This window comes from Podarcis vaucheri (genome assembly GCF_965113315.1).
Source record: "Podarcis vaucheri genome assembly, chromosome: 3".
Lineage (NCBI taxonomy): Eukaryota > Metazoa > Chordata > Lepidosauria > Squamata > Lacertidae > Podarcis > Podarcis vaucheri.
Window position 1 is genome coordinate 74789598 of NC_138761.1, and position 25022 is coordinate 74814619.

At 41.2% G+C, this 25022-nt stretch overlaps 1 protein-coding gene across 1 annotated transcript in view; it reads left to right on the plus strand.

The window, feature by feature from the left end:
• Positions 1-940: 940 nt before the first annotated feature.
• SEC63 (SEC63 homolog, protein translocation regulator) overlaps positions 941-25022 on the plus strand; it is a 29303-nt gene continuing 5221 nt past the window's right edge. Inside the window, exons 1-18 of the mRNA XM_082218487.1 lie at positions 941-1204; positions 11066-11165; positions 12412-12526; positions 13306-13418; positions 14016-14077; positions 15401-15459; positions 15945-15995; positions 16206-16314; positions 16932-17026; positions 17111-17243; positions 18871-18963; positions 19673-19827; positions 20055-20202; positions 20784-20866; positions 21958-22017; positions 22533-22703; positions 23676-23831; positions 24742-24843. Of these exons, the coding sequence (XP_082074613.1) occupies positions 1081-1204; positions 11066-11165; positions 12412-12526; positions 13306-13418; positions 14016-14077; positions 15401-15459; positions 15945-15995; positions 16206-16314; positions 16932-17026; positions 17111-17243; positions 18871-18963; positions 19673-19827; positions 20055-20202; positions 20784-20866; positions 21958-22017; positions 22533-22703; positions 23676-23831; positions 24742-24843 (1929 nt within the window). The 5' untranslated portion in view covers positions 941-1080. The remainder of the gene's footprint in view (positions 1205-11065; positions 11166-12411; positions 12527-13305; positions 13419-14015; positions 14078-15400; positions 15460-15944; positions 15996-16205; positions 16315-16931; positions 17027-17110; positions 17244-18870; positions 18964-19672; positions 19828-20054; positions 20203-20783; positions 20867-21957; positions 22018-22532; positions 22704-23675; positions 23832-24741; positions 24844-25022) is intronic.

Consider the following 25022-nt stretch of genomic DNA (forward strand, 5'->3'; position numbering starts at 1 on the left):
ACTTCCGGGTCACGTGGCCAGCGTGACGAAGTTGCTCTGGCGAGCCTGCACCAGCACAGCACACAGAAACGTCGTTTACCTTCCCGCTATAAAGCGGTACCTATTTATCTACTTGCACTTAGGGGTGCTTTCGAACTGCTAGGTGGGCAAGAGCTGGGACCAAAAGACGGGAGCTCACCCCGCTGCGGGGATTCGAACCACCGACCATGCGATCGGCAAGTCCTAGGCACTGAGGATTTACCCACAGCGCCACCCGCGTAGTATAAGGCGCTAGTTAGGGGGAAAAACCAGGAGATACAGCTGTTATCATCTGGTCCACTAAAATAATTCAAAATACACTGTTGCATTTTTGATATGCTTTCTGAACGGGTAAGTATGATCAGAAACGTCTCCTCCATTTTTTAAAAATTCCTAATAAGAGTTCTCTGCAGTCAAAGAGCGATAGAAGAAGGGAAAGTTCGCCAGCTGCCAGCGCAGCCTTGAAAGAGACCCTCGTTGCATTCCCACCCCGCATTTCACTTGTATGCCGCCTTCCTATATTGCCCACAAGGCGGCTTACAAACCAAGATACACGTCCGTTGCAAATAAGTCGTAGCAAAGAGGGAAAAAAAGGCCTTAAAAGCAAAAGAAAAACGTTCGCACAGCCTCTCCCTCCTTCGACTGATACCCCCCCTCCACCCGAATGCTTCTAGTCGTTCAGGCTTCCTCTCTCCTCCTCCTCGCAACCCGCTGGATTGGCTCAGCCAATCCGGGGCGACCGGGGCCCAGGAACCGGAAGCGCGCGCGCGACGTCACAATGGTGGCGATGGCGCCTGCGCAGCGACACGTCTCCCTCCTCTGCTAGCGCTGGCGCTGCTGGGGGCCGAAGTGGGAGAGCGAGAGGAAGAGGTGGTGGGGGGCGGGGGGGCGAAGCGGGCGGACGCGCTCCAGAGGCCAGTGGGTGGGGCAGGCAGGCAGGCGGGCGCTGCTCCTGTTCTCGCGGGATCCCCGGAGCGGGCGCTGCTTCGCCTGGCGCTGGCTGGAGGCGAGCGGCGAGCGCCGGGAGAGGAGAGCCGAGGGGGGCGGGGCGTGTGAGCGGCCATGGCGGGGCAGCAGTTCCAGTACGATGACAGCGGCAACACCTTCTTCTACTTCCTCACCAGCTTCGTGGCCCTCATCGTCATCCCCGCCACCTACTACCTGTGGCCTCGGGACCAGCACTCGGGTGAGTAGTAGGCGAGGGCGAAGCCGCCGCCGCCCCAGCTCCTCCGGCCGCGGTGGGCCTGGCGCCGCCGCGTGTGGGTGGCGAGCCCCGTCCCTCTCCTCCGGCGGGTCCCGGGAAGCCCGCCTCCCGCCCCTCAGCGTCCCCTCGAGGGGCTTCGTGCTCTCCCTCCCCGAGCTCCTTCAGCTGAGCTGCTGGGAAGACGCTGCCGGTCTCACGCCGCTGCCACACTCCGGAAAGGGCTGCCAGTCGAGGCTCTCTTTTCCTCCAGCTGTTTGGGTCGAGCCTCTGGAAGTGGGCAGAGGAATCCTAGAACAAGAGTGGGGTATTTATGTATTTTAAAAAGGAACATATCAATGTAGGTGTTTTGGCTTGCAGGTTTTCATGTTGCAGGACCTGCAAATGCACATCAGGTGCGTTTGGGGTGTCACGTGTGAAAGGAAGCCAATATGAACGCGTGGAATGAAAGCCTAAGGCTTACGTATACGTGGAGCAGGCAGCCCTCGTTGACTTCGCTGGATGCACTCACTGACTATATACTCCAGATCAGAGTCCTATATTCAGTGCTTGATCTATCTGGGGAAGATATCACGGACTGCTCCGTTTAAGTGGGTTAGGAGCTTTCATGTTGAAAGGGAATACTTTTTTCTTCCTGATTGTGAGCGTGAGAGAGATAAGGGCCAAGCAATCTTCATTACATGGCTTCTTTGCCTGTGCACTGTGAAGCTGCCTTGGGAGGAAGTTGTAGTAGCTTGTAGCGTGATAAAGATGTGAAGTAACGATCCCTATCATTTCAGTGAGTGCTTCAGAATAAATAGGTTTGTATCAAGCTCTGTTTAGGTGTAGCTTTTAGCCTAAAACGAATCTTCACTTGAGAACTTAGTAGTTAGTACACTGTACTCCACACCCCATTCGACTTTGTAGTTTTAATTTCCAGGCTCCTAGACGACTATTGGGGAATGTTTGCTGCTTCTCAGTATTTAGAACATATGTCATTATGGACAAGGATGCAAACATTGTTGGAAAGTTTGAGAGGCTGTGAGTTTTTCTGAAGCTAGATAGGAGGAGAAACCTGCTCCTGACCTTTGCAGCAAACCAGCCAGCAAATAATAGTATCTCATAGATACTGAGCATCCCTTGTTGCACCCCTTGTTACAGAGGTTGTGAAGTCATGGAGGTTTAAAAGACTAACCAGCCAAAAAACCAATTTTGTTACTTGGTTCTATTAATAAATAGGCAGAAATAAGTAGGGAATCATTTTGTAACATCTTACACTTCAGGAGCCTCTTTGCTCAGCTGAATTTTTTTGTTAAGGTGCTGCAACAAGTATTAGTTTTTGTCAGTATCTAAAGTAGCTGTTTACAGATGCCAGCAATGGCTGATCCTAAAGCCAATAACACGTATTTTGATCTTCATGTCATTTGTGCACACATTTTGAAAGTTCATTAACCTGATATTCTAATAGAATATCTGTTAGGACACAGAACACCTAAAATAATAAGTGTTTCCTTCAGGATACAAGTTGATAAAAAAACTGATAGCAGAACTGGGCAGACAGTTTTCATTCGACCCAATGCATTATTGCAAAAGTCCCAAAATGAGGGAAACTGTATTTGCAACCATCCCTGTCTTATGTGGCATTCTTCCTTACAATACACCATTGTACTATGTTAAGTAATACAATACATTCTAAGAAGGACACGTCCTAAGTTTTGAATCTGTCTTCCTGGATTTTATGGCTATTTTTTTCTTCATCCCTTAGCATCATCTGAAATCATTAGTCTAATGGGATCCTGAAGCTAGATTGAAGCTGTCTAGTTTCCTGATATGTGGCTGGTGATGCATATATCTAAAGCATCTTTGCCGGATTCCTAGCCAACCTTTTCCTGAAAAGAAAGAGATACTGCCAAGGAATTCTGAATAATTTTCTGTTTCTGACTGGCTCTGAATTAGAACCTGCTTTAACATCCTCTTTTCATTTAGTTTCATAGTCCTTTACTGGGGAAAAGTAACCATTGTTGTCCCACATGCAACAGTGAATTGTGGTTTGTTGGGGCTGTACTGGGCAATAGTTCTCTCTCTTTTAAAGTAGGTCTGGAGGTTGAGGCAGAGTTCATTTTTGAAAAACGGAATGTTGCCCTGAGTGTTCACGCCAACTTTTTAATCCTGGTACCTGAGTCTTCAAGGTAAACGGTATGTTTGAAAACTAGTGCAGGGCTTGAGTTGATATTTGAGTTACCAGATTGTGCCATGAACTTTATTCTGAATTCTTAGTGGAGTAATTATTGTGTTACAAACAAACTGACAGACTTTCAACTCATTGGCAAACAGGTAAGTTAAAACAAAAGCCTGCCTTCGGTCACCCATATATCACAATAAAACGTTTGTTTTATAAGATAGGACTTAGTCTATGGCAGGCATAGGCAAACTCGGCCCTCCAGATGTTTTGAGACTACAGTTCCCATCATCCCTGACCACTGGTCCTGTTAGCTAGGGATGACGGGAGCTGTAGTCCCAAAACATCTGGAGGGCCGAGTTTGCCTATGCCTGGTCTATGGCCTTGGTCAGACATAACACCAAATTACATTACAATCATACCTCTTCTTGCAAACGCTTCGTATTGCGTTTTTTCGGGTTCAGAACATGGCAAACGTGGAAGTGTTTACTTCTGGGTTTCACTGCATGTGCAGAAGCATTCTGTGCGGTTCGCACTTGCGCAGAAGCGTTCGCAGTTTGTGCATGCGCAGAAGCGCTCTCTCGCGGTTTGCGCATGCTCAGAAGCACTGCTCTGGTTGCAGACTTTTTGGGGTGTGAACGGCATCCCGGAACAGATGGTGTCTGCAACCAGAGGTACCACTGTACTTGGACTTGTGAGTTTCTCACTCTCTCCTTTTCTTGCACATCTGCAAGGAGAAGATTGGAAGTTTTTGGTTTCACTTTCAATGAACCACCATTTAATTTTGTGTGTGAACCCTAAACTTTGGTTTATATTAATGCTAGTTTATTTGAAACAAGCCAGCTTCATAAACCATGGTTTGAAGTTGACATAAACCACTGTTAAGAATAATTACAGTGTGTCTGGTTCAGATGTAGCACTATACTGTGTTTAAAAAGTAAAGTGAACGATTTTGGTCTTTTCGTTTGGGCCAAGCTCGTGGACATGCAGGTATTAGTGCAAGAACCAGGGACTTTTTCATATGACATATAAGCACAGCCTAGCATTGCATCTAAATCAGACCTCTGTCTGAAATCTTCTTTTAGCTGCTTAAAATTCTGTATGTGGAAGCAGCTGTTGAACAACGTTGCTGCTTGTAAATTAAAAGTGGCAATTGGAAGAAGAAATACACGTTGTTCTGTCAAACATGGTGTTCCAGAGTTGGGTACTTTCTGGGGACTTGGCGTGCCACCTGGTATTGCTGCTTGTTTCCACCTCTGCCATGCCATGTTGGTGTCAGGGTTTTCTTCGCTTTGTCACACAATGCTTGTAAAGCCTGTGTGTGTTTGTGTGTTGTGGAAACACTTCACATTGCTCAGTGGTGTATACTGTTTAGCATAGCTGCAGCCAGCCTGATTTTCCGAATATTAGGAACAGACTACATTTCACATTTGGAGGTTGAAAGGGTCATTAAATAAGCCAGCATGTATAATTTATGCCATTTTGCATAGTATATGCAAATAGGCTTTAGGGACAAAATTTTCAAAAATGTGATGGGGAAAGAGGTTATGCAACCGATGAGGTAAAACTTCCTGGCGCCCTCTGGTTTTAGGAAAATGTTGCAATTTTTGCCGTTACCGGAACTTACTTTGCAGGTGGTACACCTTGCGCTTCAGCCGTTGGCCACAAGCTGTGCAATCATGTTGCTGTCTAAAATGTTTCCTTTAGACCGTTTTCACCATTGCACAGAGGATACACTTCTATCCATCATGTAATAAAGATAAAGAGCAGTGATGTTGATGCTCTTTATTCTTGTTTCGTATATATGTGTGTCTATAGATCTGTTAACATTTCGTTTTTCTCAGATTGCAGTTCAGAATGATGAAATGTGACATAGGTTGGTGGTGTGAATTGCATGACTGGCCCTTGGAAGACTATGAACAGCAAGAATACTGAGCTGTATTACACTCATGCAGCAGCAGGGTTGAACAGACTTGGAGAGTGCAAGTTACAGGAGGGAGGAAAGAGTGAGAAGTTCCAGTTTTAGGAGAGGAAATCTTACTGCACACCACTGTCTTAAGTTGTTTATGTTGGTGCTTTACAGTGCAGTCTTCGCTGTGTTAACTCTGAAGTAAGTTCTATTGAATTCAATAGAGTTTACTCCCAGTTGGTGGGGTTAGGATCACAGCCTTCCTGCTTCTAATGTTGCAGATGCACAACATTGATGCATTTGATTAATGGTTGCAGACAGCTTCTAAATAGCTTCTCATCTGTGGTGGGTGAATTACCCCACCCCCGTGACAATCAAAGTTTAATTTTGGGGGACAGAGAGAAACACAAATTAAGGCAGATACATTGCTGGTAGGTAGGCAGGCAAACATTAGGTATCAATGTCTTTTGGTGTACCTTTACTGCAATCCAATTTTGTTGAGTTATTTTAACTTCTAATGTGTATTAGACCTAGTCATATATCACAAGGTTTCAGTTTAATAGGGAATAATGTCTTAAGGTGTCCAAAAATGAGGTGCTGCATTTTTAACAATCTTTAAATGTTATAACTTTTGCACTATGATATGTGCACACAGAAGAATGTGAAATGGTACTCCTTGTTTCTTTTTTTTAATAGGTCTTGTCAAAATGGCTGTGGCGTTAAGCCTGTTGAATTCAGCACCCTTCAGGTGGTGGTTCACTTCAAATTCTTACATCGCTTCTAATGATGGAAAATTAACATGCAGTTCAACTTGCCATCCAGCTATATCAGGAGCAGAATGTATAATTACTTATTTTGCTGTTTTGGTTTAAGTTCCATAGAATATCGCACTGCTTAGGGAATGATAATGGGGCCTTGTTGGGCTGAGTTTACAGTATTTCTAGAGAACCGAGCTATCTTGGCACTGAGCAGTAAATGTTCATTTGATAGCTCGGTGCCTGTCTGATTATTTAGATCTCAGAGTTTTAACATATTGTGTAGGACTATTCTAAAAATATTCATGTTATCATTTGAGTATAAATCATTACATGCACCACAGTAAAAATCCTTACTGTGTAGAGTTGCTGGAAAACCATTTGATCATGAAAAATAGTAAGTTCTGATTAACCTTGACTTAAGGTGATTATGAACGTCTCTCTCTGTGTGTGTGTGTGTGTGTGTAAGAGGTGTATTGAGAAGCAGGTGTTCAGATGACAGAAGTACAAACAAGCTGACTTCTGGCTGCTCCTTAGTATGCAAACTTGCACATCTATATTCATGCTGGTGGGGGATGGCTGCAGACAATAAATCTTAATGTTTTATTTTATGTGTTTATATTGGGTGGTATCCAGTATTGTCCGTTTGGTGGAATGAATGAAGAGCAGAATGTCCCCTAACTCATCAAAGCATATTTCGAGGAACTAGTGGTGAGCGGGAATTTTGGGTAAATACATTAAAAACATCATTATTATGCAAAGCAAAATCTTATCACATTCAAGTTTTATCCAAGGCCTTATCTCTCTGCCAGTCACCTTACTTAAGACTCATTGAACATAGTGTGTCTCATTTCTGCATAAGCATGCATAGGATTATGTTGTAAGACAAGGTTGGTTGGTTTATGAGCAGTTATTTAGCTGATATGGTTTTGTGTTTTCTATGAAGCAAGACTGAATAGTTGCACCACAATATTTATGTAAATTACCATGGGTTAGTTTGTCTTCCTGCTTTTGCTAGGTGTATGTAGGTGCTTGTGGTATGACAGAACATTAGTTTAGTACTCGTAAACCAGTGATGACCAAACTTGGCCCTCCAGCTGTTTTGGGACTACAATTCCCATTATCCCTGACCACTGGTCCTGTTAGCTACGGATGATGGGAGTTGTAGTCCCAAAGCAGCTGAAGGGCCAAGTTTGGCCACCACTGTCTTAAACAATGGGGCTTTAGTATGGATCTGAGCTACTTTTTTTTAACGGCAATACTGCATTTGTTTACTTGGAAGTAACTCTAATTTCAATGGGACATGCTTCTCTGTAGGCATATTTAAAATTTCATCCTTAAAAGTCCTGTAAACATGCAGCTTCATTTTTACACACTTCTTGAGAAATCACAAGCCCTGAGCTTTCTGCCAGTTAATTAGACCTTGTATTTGAAATAAAAGTGTAAATTGTGTCAAGTTTTTGTGTGTGTTTACTAAAATAAGAGCGCTCTTAAACATACGTGAACAGATCCACTGAGCATGTCATAAAAATATCTGTTCTTGGTCGGTATGGTGTGATTATGTTGGTACTTTCTTCAAGAACATGTACTTGATAATTGCAAGAAGCAGCTGCTACAGTTAGCAATGAATTCTAAGAGTGTACACATTTGACTTGTGAAAAATCTAGGAGGATCTCAGTGGATCTGTTTTCTGTTTCCTTAAACTGTAGCGTCTTCTATACTTGAACCAAATCATAGGTTCAAGCTACAATTTTGGTTCAGCTCGATGAGTGTTCCATGGAAGCTTGCATACTTCCTATGAATTTGACTGATTTACTAGTTGTATATATGAATGGGGGAGAAACTGGATTCAGTTTGCATTTAAATCCACCTAATCCATACATTCCAAAAGAAGACGCAAACCATAACCTAGCCATCCTTTGAAATTTGCACTTCTTTGAATTTTGCAATGCAGTTCTCCAATCAAGATAAAATATGCACAAAACTGCACTTATTGCTGAAAATAACATATATAAATCCATCATATTGGGGAACATAGCTTTCCAAAAATGTCTGTATTGGGCAGAATTGAATACAAATGTATATATCAGTAGAAGTGCACACAAAAACTGCTGATGAATTTCCATGAGGCTCAAAAAAAATTAAAATGTGGAGAACTGAACTTGAGATTGGAAAAATGACGACCTAGGAGCAACCAAAATCAACACTTTCATCTATCCCTAGTTGCACATCACATCCCACTTTTTGTCTCGAATCTGAAAGCTACTCACAGTGTTTGGAGAACATCAACTGTTCAATTAACATTTCAACCCATGCAATGTAGAGCTTTTTGTTGGATTCTAGTGTTTCCCAAAGCTTTGGTCCATTCTTGTATGAAGGCATTTATGTCTTTGCAGATTACCTGAATAAATTATTTAGCACATTCCTTACAGAAAATAGCCTTAAAATTCAAAGTTCTAATATCAAGTATCATTAAGTGCTTTAAAAAAACCTGTGCATATGCTTCTTGGTTTGTTTGTATTACTTACTACAATTAGCCCACTGTGTAATGGAATAGTGAAAACAAGCCGTCATGTTCTTAACCAGTGACGCACAACAGTAATAAATGAGTTGGAAAGATAAACTTTTTTTTTAGTTTCAAGACCTATTTGCATCTTGAAACAGTGGTAAAGAATAGTATGTTATCTCTTTCAAAATAATTAAAGAGGAATGCGCAATTTAAGTAGAGAGACTGCACTTGTTCCACTCCCGAGAGTTACCAAGAACACACATGTATGATTGTGACCAAATGATTGGGAGCGGTACCTCTTAACCTCCCTTAAAAGCAAAGCTAATATTTTGATTAATTCTATTTCCATGGCCAGGAGAGTGCGGGAAGTGTAGAAACTGGGATACCTTAGATCAGGGGTGGCCAACTCCCCAGAGACTGCGATCTACTCACAGAGTTAAAAACTGGCAGTGATTTACCCCCTTTTTTTGGTTCGGGTCAAAGTTGTTAAGTTTTTTCAGGGAGGAGGTAAAATGTTGAGTTTTTTTAAGGGGAGCCACAGTTGTTCAGCTTCTTTGGGGGGAGCCAGTGATCTACCGCAGATGCCCAGTGATCTACCAGTAGATCACGATCTACCTGTTGGACCTGCCTGCCTTAGATAAAAAGAGAACTTGCTCCCTTACTCCTAAAGGAAAGCAGTGTGGCTTCAGGCAGATTGCCTATCAAATACATGTGTTGAATGACAGGCTGCATAAAAGTCAAGACTAAAGCAGACTTAACTTTACCTAAGTACCATTTATAACTACCTGCTGGATCAAAGAGATAGTGGGAATTATCAACATAATGATAGCAGCGCCATTAAAGGTAAAGGTAAAGGGACCCCTGACCATTAGGTCCAGTCGTGGCTGACTGTGGGGTTGCGACGCTCATCTCGCTTTACTGGCCAAGGGAGCCGGCGTACAGCTTCCGGGTCATGTGGCCAGCATGACTAAGCCGCTTCTGGCGAACCAGAGCAGCACACGGAAACGCCGTTTACCTTCCTGCTGGAGCAGTACCTATTTATCTACTTGCACTTTGAGGTGCTTTCGAACTGCTAGGTGGGCAGGAGCAGGGACCGAGCAACGGGAGCTCACCCCGTCGTGGGGATTCGAACCGCCGACCTTCTGATCGGCCAGCCCTAGGCTCTGTGGCTTAACCCACAGCACCACCCGCGTTCCATGCAGCGCCATTAGTTAGAGCTAAAAGGGACCAGGCTTGAAGACTGCCCTTTACATGTAATGCCAAACCAGAATAAAAGGGGGTGACTTAGGATGGAAAGAAACACTCCTTAGCTCAGTTCTTTTACCTGTATTATTATCAAGATGGCATTACAACTATAAAGTTCTTTGGTTCTAAGGCTCTTTGAAATCAGTCTATTTAAATGCTTGGATGTTGCACATACATGTAGAATTGCAGTGCCAGAATTAATGTTGAAAGTTGGATCTACAACACTTCTATTGCAGAGGGTTGGAAAATATTTAAGCACAGTCCTTAACATGTATAGTTAAAATCTCACTTTAATAAGGGTATTTATCTTGCATTGTTCTGCATTTTACGAATATTTCTGCATTTTAAGATAAGAAACAAGTTACCTTGACTTTACCATGCATTCTGTAAATTAATTCAGTTTGAGGTTTAAAAGCTAATTTAAATTTTGCTAGTTCATGCATTTCTATTGTGATATCCAAGCAAAACCTCTTTAAAACATAACTGCAAGACAACTGAGTTGATTTACATAATGGAGGACATAGGTTTGCATAATATATAAGCATGAGCAACCTTTTCACCTCTGAGGTTCATACTGTATCTATAAATTATCTGGTTCATTATATCAAATTGCATATTTTGCTTTAATTTATATGTTTAATATCACTCAAGGAGATGACTTCAGGTTGTGCTTCTCCTTTTGATAAGTAAATGGATAATTTATTTAGACTGTTGCAGTATGTAACCATATTCACATATTGTAGTTGTCAATTGTATCTTCTTTTGTGTGAACCTGTAATTGAAGATGATACTATGGCCCAGTTTATATGTAGCAGCAAGCAATAGCTATTGGTTTACTGTGAATGTAGAGATCACTCTCGCTTCACTCCTCCACCAGCAAAAATGGGTGTTTGTCTTAGTCTTATGTCCAAATGGGCTATTGCAGTCTGTTTTGCCCAACAGCAAACCCTTGTCTTCATGTAGTGGCTTGTTTGAGGAAACCTTAACCCGCAGTCAGGAAGTAATGCTAAGCCGAGGATCTTGGTTTGGTAATGCCCACTCATTCTAGAAGAAAGGTGAAGCAGGAGCTATTTGCACATTCATGGTAAACTGTTAATTAATATTTATATGGTGTGCAAATAAGTGCCTATGAAAGAGTTGAAATCTTAGTCTTTATAGTTAAATTATAATTTTTTTAATTTTTATTTTAAGGTTTGAGAAGATTCAAGAAATCCAAGTCACTACTTGTTTTGCTACTACCAAAATTTAAAACAACCTTTTTCCTTCACAGAGCAAATTCGCTTAAAGAATTTAAGAAAAGTGTATGGAAGATGCCTGTGGTATCGATTACGGTTGTTAAAGCCCCAGCAGAATATAATTCCCACCATAAAGTAAGTATCGTTTATTGTCTAGAATTTCTGTTCTGTTATTGTTGTTAATGCAATGTTACTTTTCAGTTGAAAATGTAATGTGGCTTTCTGTAGTATGATGCCGGATGATCATTCGTATTACACCGGTAGGTCTTAGTAGACTTGTGGGTGGGCTGACGGGATCATAACTGTAAAGAAGCTATAAAGAAACTATAAAGAAGATCAAAGGTTGAACAACACATCATGGAAGGATTCCACTGGGAATCCAAAGTGAATGGTTTGGATCTGCAGCTTTACTGGGCAATTGTGCTTCTGATTTTAAACTGTGTTCTGTGGTTCTTAAGAAGTTTATTGGGGGTTCTTCAATGTGAACATAAGTAGCAGACAAACTTCACTGAAGGATGTGTTACCCATCCCTATTGATCTTATCTTTAGAAGTCTAGACACAGGGAGGTGTTGGGTGTATTTTAGGTGAAATTAATTATGTGAAATTATGGTGAGGCCCAGTAGGCCTGATACTTTACATGGATTTGGAATGTGATGTAGAACAATCCTACAGTCTTTTGTGTTGCATGGGGTTCCTTGGACACCGTAGATTTCTTGGCAGATGAATGTGTGTGGAGAGGGTTTCCTTAAGATAAGAAGGATGAATTAACTGGTTTGAATGAATTTACTTCACAGAAGTAAATTATATTGATTATATTAGGGCAGGTGCGCGGAGCCTTTGACCTCCAGATGTCGCTGAACTACAACTCTTACCCTTGACTATTGGCTCTGCTTGCTGGGGCTGGTGGGAGTTGTAGTTCAGCAACATCTGGAGTGCTAAAGGTTCCCCACACCTGTATGAAGGCATGTATTGAGAAATCCACATTGGTTTCGCATTCTTGGCAAGACAGCTTATATAGATGCTTCTAGTTGGTCATCTGCTTCAGTGCACCACACACAAAACCCTTCCGTGTTTGTGTTCCCTTTTAATAGAGTGCTACAGAGAGGAATCACATGCCTCCACAACAAAAGGCATTCCTCCACAATGAAAGGAATAGGAATTAATAACTTAGAACTGAGGAGAGATGCGTAAAATTCTGGGGAATGCTTATTCAGTTTGCATTGGTGATATTATTCTGCTCCCATTAATTATGAGAGGGAATAGCTCTGGGTTTTTGGCCATTGGGATATTTGTCTGTGATACTGTCTTTTCCCAACATATTCATACAAATTGGTTACATACATGTCTGAAATTCTTACTTTAATCTTTCAAATTCAACAGGAAAATAGTTCTGCTTGCTGGATGGGCACTGTTTTTGTTTCTTGCTTACAAAGTTTCCAAAACAGACAGAGAATATCAAGAATACAATCCATATGAAGTATTAAATTTAGACCCAGTAAGTAATATCCTTTACTATTTAATACAGTTTTAATTCAGTTTGACATAAATGTACATGTACAGAATAGAATAATGGGAAGGTTAAAGTAGATCTGACCATGCTCAACTGCCTAAATGTAATAATACCATATACACCTTAGTTATTTTTTCTGATTAAGCAGTTTAAAATTTTTTATAAATAAAAAAATATGGGGCACAACTTTCACATTTAAACCCCCCTGTAATTACGCATATATGCTTTCAAACAAGATTCACTATTCAAAGTGCTCTGTAAGTTATCAATAAGCAATAAAATGAAAATGGCAAAGGTAGCAAAGGCAGAAATTTGATGAGGGCATATCCTTCAGTCCTTTACAGTCTGGGTTGGCAGTTTTGGACTGACATGACTTTGGTGGGCAATCTGTGCTTGGGCCTGGACAGGAAGGTTGTATCCCCATTGATTCTTATGGGCTTCTCCGAATTCATTGGTTCCACTGAACCTATTGGGACGAACTGAATATGATACTAAGGTGATCATATCATCATGTCAAGTAGTTGGGTTGGGGGAATACCCTTTTCCTTCCCCACTGCATATTGATCTGGGGTGGTCAATTTGGTTCTAACTGAATAAGAGTCCTTTCAGCATATAGCTGTAGACATGAACTCTTTGTGATACATTTTTGCCTTCACTTTGATTGTCTATTGAGTGGTGCTGAGAAATTAGAGCAGGTGTCTTAAGCAGTAGAAGTTCTCATTAATAGGTTTGATATAACTAACTTGAAACTTTTACCTTAATAGGGAGCAACTGTGTCAGAAATTAAAAAGCAGTACCGTTTGCTATCGCTGAAATACCATCCAGATAAAGGAGGAGATGAAGTTATGTTTATGAGGATTGCAAAGGCTTATGCAGCGTAAGTTTCTTAATAAGTTCTGTATATAGGATGGGAGGTTGATAATGCAGGCTAATACTTGTTGATACTTAACATCATGATCTAAATCTGAGTCACTTCATCATGCGATGTCAGCAATTGCTGCAGTAACAGCCTAATATTGCTTGTACTGATTCTTGTCTTGCCCTAGCTAATTAGTATATCTCCTCCTAAATGAGTAAGTTGAAATTGCAAAAAACCCAGCTTGTAAAGTAGATTAATATCATCGTCTAGCACTCAGGTCTATTGGTTTAGGAAATTTCATCTGATAGCTTTATTGTACTAACGTTTTGCTCATTTTGCCCCACCTTTACCCTCTAGCACTGCAGTCTCTGCTAAAATACTTTGTAAAACTCCAGAGACATGGTACAAATTTGCATGATTTCCATAAGTTTGGTGGTAAATTTGGAACTCTGTGTAGCCCTTTGCTGATAAACTTCCCTTTTGTTTGTTTGGAACGAACATCTGGGTGGTCAGATAAGTTGTAGTCACTGAACAGCAGAGGTCACTGTTCCCTTAAGGAACAGTCAAGGAAGTATTGAGGGGTTTTCTAACATGCTTTCTGCCTTTATTTGCTAGTTTAACTGATGAAGAATCTCGAAAGAATTGGGAAGAATTTGGCAATCCTGATGGGCCACAAGGTAGACCTAATAACAACAACAACTACTACTTCTTCTTCTTCTTCTTCTTCTTCTTCTTCTTCTTCTTCTTCTTCTTCTTGTCTCCCTTCTGATTGGGTTGCCCCAGCCACTCTATATATCTTTATCTATATATATGAGTTTATTTAGTACTCCAACTTTTGTCTGGTGGTGGTTGGAGTTTTATTCATTTTGTTCACTGTTACACATCTTTGCACCAACTGCACTTTTCCATACACCCAAATCTAGCATTTTTCACTGAGCCCCCCCTTAATTATCTAAATAACCAGCCTGGAAAATTTCTACATGTTTTGTTTTGCTTTGTGAATTGATTTTGATGGGTAAGAACCTCAGTTGCAGTGTTGTCCAGCACTTAATTCTATTAAATTACATGTAAATGAGTAACACTGACATAAATGATTGCTTATGTGCAGGCAGAGATTGCAGCCATAGTATGCAATACTTTGTATGTGCAGTTTCCTTATTACTCCAGTACAGTCACACATGGTGTTCTCTGCCTGCAAAGAACCAACTCATGTGAAGCTCTAGCCAGGGAGCTGGCAGTTGTATGGTGAGTACCTCCTTGTCAGTTCCAATTGCCATGGCATCGGCAGCACCGGGAGCTTGCTCTTCAGTAAGCTATTCAGCTGGTCTGAAACCAGCTTGAAATGGTTCTGATAATCAGTATCATTCAGATGAGCTTGCATGGCAGCCACCTGATCACACTTTGGCCAGGAAGGCGATATTTGCAACTAGCCAATAGTTATTACAATTTTCCATGTCTAAGGAAAAGTTCTTTTAGGAGCAATCTCACAACCTCCTGTTTCAAGGCAGCTGGGACTTGATTAGTTGCATAAAGGAGCATTCACCACTTCCTGGACCCAGCTGGGATTCTTCGCCTGTGCATAATTCTTTTTCAAGTGGTTATCTGTGCTTTTTTTTTTTACACAAATTGGCTCACCCTTCCTCCTCTAAGTCCCTTTTGTTTCTTGGTGGATGTGAGGGAGTTGAATGGAAAGTGCTACCCTAATCTCTCAAGCCATGCATCAGTAGTAAAGGATTCCCATGAGGGTTAAGAACCTGAGCATCAGCTCCCTGACTAGAACTCTAGAATATCCCAATAGTTTGTTCTGCACAAATGTGAAACTCTATCTGTGACTGCACAGACAGTCGTTTCAAGAACTTCAGTTCCTGTTTTCCCAACATACAGGAAGTACTGGAATATTTTTTTAAAAAATCCACAATATATACAGCTTTCACAAATGCATGAATTCATTTGCGTTTACTGTCTTACTATTTCATAACCTGTTTTCTTGTTCTTTGCAGCTACAAGCTTTGGGATTGCGTTGCCAGCTTGGATTGTGGATCAGAAGAATTCTATTTTGGTATGGTAACATTCTGTTCTTCCAGTTTAACTGTTCAAGCTGAAAACCACAGTGCAGATTACTTATGAATATTCACGGGTTCTGTAGTTTTCAGAAAGGTGACAATCCATGCATGCAGGATATTTATAAGCCTTGGCTTTTCTGTAACCAGCTGTGAGGAAGTGCTTATGCACTTGCCCATTCAGAGTTGTGGACTAGTTTTGTAAAGAGTTAAAATGCATCTAAAATGCTTCAGCCCTGGAATGGTGCACCCCTTGGAGTATTTAAAATGGTCTAGCAAGAAAAACTTAAGGTGGGCTTTCAGTACAAATCTTAAAATATCCTACTTGATTGCTTGTAAGTTTCTGAAATTTTTACTTTAAGTGCTCTGTGGTTTTGTCCTTCAAACATCTTAACATATGGCTGCAATGGTGAAGACTGATTGCTCTATCTGTAATTACTTATGACTTGGTCAAAATGTCTGATCTCCCATTATATTCTTCTAGGTCCTGCTTGTTTATGGATTGGCATTTATGGTTATTCTTCCAGTGGTTGTAGTAAGTATTTAGGAAAGGGGAAAGGTGCATTTTGGTAAAAGCTGGGGCTGCAGGGTGGGTCACTGGGCTTACAGCCATATTCCACCTGCTCATTTATTGGCCTTGCAAGCACACTTTTACAACGCAGAGTGTCAGGACTGGAGGCTATATTATTTTGACATATTTTAATGAAATTAATAGCTGTCACTTTTTCTGTCTTGAATGTTTTAGGGTTCCTGGTGGTATCGATCAATACGCTACAGTGGAGACCAGATTCTCATCCGCACCACCCAGATTTATACCTATTTTGTTTATAAAACAAGAAACATGGATATGAAAAGTAAGTTTCATAGCACCAGTTAAAAGGATGAATTGTTGAATTCTGCGCTCATTTGACTGTTCTTCAGCATTTAAAAATGTAACTCTCCGTGTGGAATGCCTAAGCATTCAATGGATCAATGTTTCAGTATGCTTAGGGGTTTCCTTTAGAATCCTGTTCAGTTCCTTCAGGGAGACATGGGAACTTAGGATGGTAAGTAAAGTGGTGCTGCCACTTTAGACTTCAGGTGGAGATTTGCATGACTGAATGCTCTTCCTCCTATAACCCTCTCTTGTCACATACAAAGAATTAACACATCTGAGTGAAAGCTAGACTAAAACAGTTTTCCGTGAAATACAGTTTTTAATGCAGATTTTTTTTTTAGCATTCATGTGAGCTTCTCCTTGCAGTGGTACAGTTCAGATATATGCTTGCCTACCTCAGTGAGAACTAGGCCCATTGTGGTGGCTGAGAAAACAGCTCCCGACAGCTTTTATTGTATCCTGATTTCCTTGTCTGGAAGCAGACATGCTGGCAGTGGGAAGGCATGCTAACACTTTTTTTTGGAGCTGGGCAACTGTAGTAAAAAGGTATTTCCAAAAGCTTTCTTTGTATTTATATTCTGGTTTTCTTTGCAGGGCTTATAATGGTTTTAGCAGGTGCTTCCGAATTTGACCCGCAGTATAATAAAGATGCAACAAGCAGACCTGTAGACAACATTCAAATACCACAGGTTTGCTATTGCTGAGAAACGTTAAACTACGTGTGTTGGTGCCAAAATATTATTTAGTTAACCCCCTTCCATTTGCCGTTTCAGCTAATCAGGGAAATTGGCAGCATTAATCTGAAGAAAAATGAACCTCCGCTTACCTGCCCTTACAGCCTGAAGGCCAGAGTGCTCTTACTAGCTCACCTTTCCAGAATGAAAATTCCTGAGACACTTGAACAAGGTACCTTGCTTGAGAAACCACAACATCATAAGGCTAGAAATAGGCCTTGAAGTGGAGCATGGCAAGTCATAAGTTCTGGTCTTATCATTTTCTTGGTTTTTATGTGTGCACTGTATTTTTTTTTTAAAAAAAAGGAAAACCACAAAGGGATCCATATTTCATGCTAAGAAAAGCGGAAGTATGCAGCCTGATAAGTTATGCAAATTAAATCCATTGAATAGCTTACTTTCATTAGGCATCATTTATAGCTTTTAGTCCTGGAAACCATATTGCACATTTGAAATCTTGCCTCTACCCCTGGGCATATCAAAACCTCTCTGGCTTCTGAGGTCTGAAGCTGCACCAAGCAAAATTGGCTTCCCCACTCAGATGTCAAAGAGAGAAATAATCATACGACCTTCCGTAATATCTGAATGCAGCCCTGTATCGGGAAGCATTTCATGTGTTGTTTATATTCTGTTGTGTTTTTGTATATTCTGTTGGTAGCTGCCCAGAGTGGCTGGGGCAACCCAGTCAGAGGGGCAAAATTGGACACAAACCAATTTGGAAGTTTCAGGCTCTCCTGTGTATGAAAGTGTCACAAACTGTGAATCTTTCTTTTGACCTCTTGAATCGGACTTCTTTGGGTTTTAGGGGTTTTTTTTGGGGGGGGTATTACAGGGTTGAGAAGAGGTAAGTGTTGCAAATATATCACCTCTCACAACCCTGCTCCCCCCCCTTTTTTTTGCAGAAGGGAAAGGAAAAACACTTTCTCACCCACCTATGGAGTTCCTGTTGATTAGGCCTCCTCAGTGTCATTGCAGTATTATTTTGAAGTGCAGCATTTTACCTTTCTGCTTCTATCCATTTACTTAGGATCACATATAGGGCCACATTCAGACACTACTGGGTTGGGGAGCTAAAATGTCCCTCTGCTCTTGATAACTCCAACCATTAAAAAAATAAAATCAAAACCTGCTCCTGTCTTGTCTAATTCATTTGGACACAATGGTCACAGAGTAGGACGGAGCTCCAAGGAAGGGACTTAGTTCAGCGTTAGCTCACCTGTTGGTTGCATGTTGAAGGTTTCAGGTTCAATTTCTGGTGCCTCCCTAAAGAGCTGCTGCCAGTTGGTGTAAGCAATACTAAACTAGATGGACCAATGGTCTGAATTGGTATGAGGTAGCTCCCTGTGTTGCTGTTGCTTGAAAGAGGCCATTTCAGCACTTGTTTGACAAGTTGCGCTTTCTACATTTCCCTCCCTTTTTATTAGCCTACACAGCAAAGGTGACTAACCTGTGGCCCTCCAGATGTTTTTGGACTACAGTCCCAGCCACAAACACCGGTGATCAGGGATATTGTAGACCATCAAGGGAGGAGAGAAATGTACATACAGTAAAGCAATTGAAAGTGATCATGCTTTAGTTTTAGGTAAATCTTAAGTATAAGATTGTTCTAAAGGGTGACACAATTTTGAAAAAGTGGGATGGGCCACACATTATGACACTTCTGTCTGTATAAACATAAGGAACAATTGGCAAGGAGATATTAATAGCAGTATAACATAATCAAAAAATGAGACAAAAGCTACACTGTGTGGCAAGATTTACCTTATATACAGAACTGTTGAATGTCTTATGTCTTGCAGATCAGCAGTTTATCTTGAAAAAGTGTCCTGCTTTGCTTCAAGAAATGGTTAATGTAATCTGCCAACTAATCATAATGGCACGTAGCCGTGAAGGTAAGAATAAGCTTTATTATATTCCAGCTTGTAAAATATACCTTCACACCCTCATGAATTCTACAAGATATCGATAATTTCCCCCTCAGAATAATTTGTTTCTAGGAGATACAGGCAATTTATTAGGGAAATAGTTATAGAAAGAAGTAGCCAATTTTCTGTAAAGAAAGAGAAATTTTCTTATGTGAAGTTGGCATTTCATGTATTTTTTTTTTAAAAAAAGGCTTTTACTGACTTATGTCAAATCAATATCTAAGGGAGGTCTCCAACAAAGTAGTTACATTAGCCCAAAGATTTCCATTTGCACAACTGACCTTTACTCCCTCTCCTCCCCTTGCCCTTCAGAACAGATTTATGGGGTACAGAGTGTGAGGAGGGGGGAATTCTGTTGCACTATTAGAAGTCCTTGTGCTACTGGAACTACTTCATACCACCCTAAATATTTATTTTGAAAATAAGATACTAAAGTGTGTATTAAACTGTGTTGCATTACTACACAAAACTTTGAAACAAAACAGTATTTTTTTTTAAAAAAAAACCAGTCTTCCCCCTTTTACTGTTCTCTCCAGTTTCACTGAAGTATATAGTACAACCTTAGAGAATTGACGTATTTAGTAAAAATGCTTGTTGTATTAATTCCTGAGTTACTGAAATGTCTCACTAACAGTTAAGTATACATTATTTTTCTCCTTCTCTCCCATTCCTCCAGAAAGAGAGTTTCGTGCTCCATCATTGGGTTCTCTGGAAAACTGCATGAAGCTTTCACAGATGACTGTTCAAGGGCTTCAGCAGTTTAAATCTCCACTCCTCCAACTCCCACACATTGAAGAGGACAATCTCAGACGGGTTTCTAATCATAAAAAGGTAAGGTTCTCTAGGTCATCAGGAGCCATGTTCAAACTAACTTGCTCTATCTATGACTTGGAAAAAGTTAATTCCACAATGCCTTGACTCTGTTACTTAATTTTCCAGAGAGTGCCACAGTTCATACTTTCTGTTTCCACTGTGATAGATGTTAGCAATATCAATAAATTATGTGGTAGTGGGTTTTATTTTTTGAAAATAGAATTTTTGCTCTTTTTTTTACCCAGTACAAAATCAAAACCATCCAAGACCTGGTGAGTTTAAAAGCATCGGATCGCCACAATTTACTGCACTTCCTTGAAGATGAAAAATATGAAGATGTTATGGCTGTCCTTGGCAGTTTTCCACATATTACCATGGATATAAAACCCCAGGGTAGGTGGTGTTCTAAATGTCCGCTCTTCATTATTTGGTATGCATTCATGGTGCACTTAATGGTGTCTGTAGAATTTAAATTGTTTAGCCTTAAGGAATTGCAGATTTCCTGCATTCTGTAGTCTTAGATGTAGAGTTTGAGAAAGCTCTAGCTTGCAAGCCTATCTTGGACTGCCAATGGGTCCAATTTGGCCTACAAAGTCGTTTCTCCTTTGCCATGCCCACTTACCAGTCAGAAGACATCATCAGGTAACATCAGTTGATGGGCAGAGAGTCCAATCCTGTGCCTCAGCAGCATATTTCCTGTGAGGAACACTCTGGTGAACCAAACACCTCTCCACACTCCTTGTGCCACATTCAGAAAGTCCCTTGCCTCTTAACTTTCAGTTGGATGGGTGGTTAATGGTGCCAGTGAGGGCTTTAAGTTGCATTTTCAAACTTCTTTTAAGATATTCTCAAGTAGGATTGCAGTCATAAATTTGACAGCTGAGTGAAGCTTATTTACAAGGAAGCTATTAAATTGGGGGGAAAAACCAGTGTAAATTGATGTATCCTTTCACCCCTTCCTCTTCCTTCCCAAGTTTTGGATGACGAGGACAGCAACAACATCACAGTAGGATCGCTCGTTACAGTTTTGGTCACCCTAACAAGACAGACAATGGCAGTAAGTATTCTTATTTGCACACATTATTTTTGGGTTCAAACTTTCAAAAATGTATATTGAGCAAAAAAAAAACTTGCTTCCATCTAACTGCACGTCTGGTTCATAAATTGAGCAGCAGTGGTCAGTGATCTGCCCTGAGTCATCATTGATGGCCAAGGACCACATTTCAGTGGTGGAGCCCCTGCTTTGCCTACAGAAGGTCCCATGTTCAATCCCTGGCCTCTCCAAGTAGGTCTGGGAAAGGCCCACCTTGGAGACCTGGAGACCTCAGGACTGTCTGAAACTCAGCAGTACTGAGCTAGAGGGGATCAGTGGTCTCTATATAAGGCAGGTTCCGATGTTATCATGTATTAAGGGTCACTGAAGATAAAACACCAGAGAGAAGAAAATTTCAGAGCTCACGTTCACATACTTTTGTGTGCAGTCAGCCTCACATACTCAGCTGCCAATCATTTGGAAAGCAAGTGATTTCATGGTGGTTAACCAGTTTTGTAGACTGGATGTAGGATAATAATAATAATAATAATAATTAATAATTCTTATTATTTATACCCTGCCGCTCTGGGCAGCTCCCAACAGAATATTAAAAACACAATAAAACATCAAACTTTAAAAACTTCCCTAAACAGGGCTGCCTTCAGATGTCTTCTAAAAGTTAGATACAGTGGTACCTCAGGTTACATACGCTTCAGGTTACACACTCCGCTAACCTAGAAATAGTGCTTCAGGTTAAGAACTTTGCTTCAGGATAAGAACAGAAATTGGGCTCTGGCGGCGTGGCAGCAGCAGGAGGTCCCATTAGCTAAAGTGGTGCTTCAGGTTAAGAACAGTTTCAGGTTAAGTACGGACCTCTGGAACAAATTAAGTACTTAACCTGAGGTACCACTGTAGTTGTTTGTTTCTTTGACATCTGATGGGAGGGCGTTCCACAGGGCGGGTGCCAATACCGAGAAGCCTCTCTGTTAATAACTAGAATCTTCATATGTTTGAGGAGTGAGCTAGTGCCTTGCCCATTTGGAACATTGAGTCGATCATGAATTCCTGTCGTTGGTATTGTGAGACTAATAGACTTTGCTTGCCTCCCTATTCAGGAAGTATTCGAAAAAGAGCAGTCGACCTGTTCAGCTGAAGAGCAGCCTGCGGAGGATGGCGTAAGTTCAGAACTAGTGGTTTTGGGTGACTATGTTGCATCTCAATGAGCTCCTTATGTTCGAAATAAATGGAAATACAGCTGCATTAAAAGCATGCTCCTCTGCTGTTTGCATAAGTATCCCACTTAACCCTGTCTCACTTAACCATGGCTGTCAAGAGCAGTGTGATCGATGTTGGAAACTAGAGCAGATCTGCGCCTGCTAAATCTCGCGTGCAGCCACCATTTCTGATGATAGTTATGCAGTGTCTTGTCTCATCTTGGCTTGCCTTTCTCATTGCCTTGGCTTTTCCCTCCACCAGCTGATATGTAGCATGTGTTGTTCATTGGCACTGGGGAGGCTGGCTATCAAACGGAATGCTCTGAGATCCAGAGGTGTCCTGGCGGATACTGTTGCCCAAAGGCTTGCTACTTTGCTACAAACTTAAAAGGCTCAGAGGTTATCGGTTGTAACCTTGAAAGCAGCTTGATGTGGAAGCGTCCACTCTTGATGTTAAACCCTTGTTTACTTTGCAGCAAGGCGATGCGAACAAAACGAAGAGCAAAGGATGGCAGCAGAAGAACAAAGGGACAAAGAAGGCTTCAAAATCAAAGAAGAAGAAAGTTGTGAAAAAGAAGCCTGCACCAGCCCCTCTTCAGCAGACGAAGCAGCAGAAGCAAAAGCAAGCAAATGGAGTTGCAGGGAGTGTATGTATCAGCACAGAGGGGAGTGGGGAGGAGCGGCCAAGCTATGGGACCTAACAGAGAGCACTGACTAAAATCCTACGGAAAAGTAGAGCAGTGTTTAAGGCAGCCCTTTTAGAAGTCAAAATCAAGCCAACAAGCTGCATATTGTAGGCAGTGTAAAATCACCTTACTCAGGTTAGAAAAAACTCAGGTTAGAAAAAACAGTGCTGTTATTCAGGATTCGAAGGCAGGCCCCTATATCAGTTGACAGAAATTAATGTTGCTGTCCATCCTTATCTAGGACTCACAGAGCAGAGACAGGGGTGTGTATATATATTACATCACACAAACACACATGTTTATCTATGAATAAAAACTGCAGTATATCAGACTTTGATTTTAGATAGAATTTGATAACATGGCTTCATTTGTTTCATTAGGAAATATTAGTTGTCAGCCTTTTCGTAAGATTTTTCTAACCGTTCTTTGAAGAGATGGACATGGCTACAGCAGAGGCCAGGAACCTTTCACCTGCGGGCCACTTTTGGCCTGTAAAGCCGTTTTCCCCAAACCATGACTGCCTGTCCCACACAAGACATCATCTGTGACATCATGTGTAGGGCAGGTAGAGACATGGCTGTCAGTGCAGTTGGGGGCATTGAAGTGTGCTCCTGATTTTGCACTGGCAAGAGAAAGCAGGTTTTGTCTTTACTGCCCATCAGCCATTGGGTGATAGAGCTAAAGTCTACTGCATCGACTGCATGTGGCACTTTGAAGTCCCAAATCACTTGGCATAACTGTGACATCGAGTGGTTGACAGGTGGCAGTCCTGCCTGCCTATCAAATTTGTCCTGCAGTGCTGAAAAGCCATCCATGAAATGGAAGGATTCAGTGCAGTATTTGAACAAATCTTCTGTTCCATCTTATGCCATCAGTGTCAGAGCTCTTGAGTACTGTTATTAAAGTAATCACAGGATTGTCCTTTTTCTGTAGGAAGTTGTAAAGGAAGACGAAGATGAAGTTTCTGATAAAGGGAGTGAATCTGATGAAGATGACACTAATAGAGACTCTTTAAGTGACAAAGATGATGGAAGCGACAGAGACTCCGACAGAGAACAAGACGAGAAACAAAGCAAGGATGATGAAGCTGTAAGGCTCACTTGTCAGTGTGTGATGTCATTGCAATGTAACATCAATAATAGGATGGTGGTCGGCTGATTATAACCATGTGTACTGGGAAAACTTTTTTGTCGTTAAGAGGGCCGTCAGAGTTCTTGCATCTGTGAAAAGGGGGAAATGCTGTTTCTCAGCTAAGAGCATCGTTGAAGGGAATAAATCAAAGACTGCTAGTCATGATAAGCACTCCAGTATCAGAAGCAGTCTGCTTCTGAATATCAGTTGCTAGGAATCACAAGTGGAAAGAGTGCTGCTGTGCTTGGGTCCTGCCTGTGGGCTCCCAATAGATACCTGACTGGCCACAGTTCATAAAATGCTGGATTAGATGGGCCATTGGTATTTACCAGGACTGTTCTTATGCTGGAAAAACACACAGACGCACATTTGTATGCACGTCTCGATAATGGAGGAGCTTCCTGTATAATTCCCCATATAAAATCTCCACTCTGCATTAGAAGCTATGATAGTACTGTATAGTAATTATTGCATTGCATAAGTTTGTGTACGCTTAGTTCTAGAACTAGAATTCTGGAAGACTGTGTCTCAGCAACTTATAGGCTACTGCTTATAATATTTTAAGTGTAGAGAGGACTGATGGGTGAGGAAAAGAATTGGGATATTGTTGACACGGAGAAAATCCATGCCTTGGTTGCAGAATATAAAGCTCTGAAGCTGGTTATTTCTGTAATAAGGAAATATGTTGGGGGATTTATTGAAAGATGGCAATGATAACTGGTAAGAACTGATTTCAAAAAACTTTGTCCTATCATCATTGTCAGTAACATTAAGATGTTTGTATTCCCGTTTTCATTCACCTACACTTCCTACCACGTTGTGAAATTACTTTCTAAAATATGCTGAATACCTCTTCTCTCTCCATTAGGAGTGGCAGGAATTACAGCAGAGTATACAGCGCAAGGAACGGGCTCTCTTGGAAACCAAATCAAAAATAACCCATCCTGTGTACAGTCTCTACTTTCCTGAGGTCAGCAGATGGAGAGCTAAATAATGTTGCATTGAAATCATTCTCCTTTTGACAAGTTATAAAGCCAATTTAAGTATAAAACTTGATTCTGAAATTAATATTATAAAGCTTTTTTAAAAAGCTTTCATGACAGTTGTTCACAAAATAAGGGAGACCTGAAGACTTCAAACTCTGCAGTA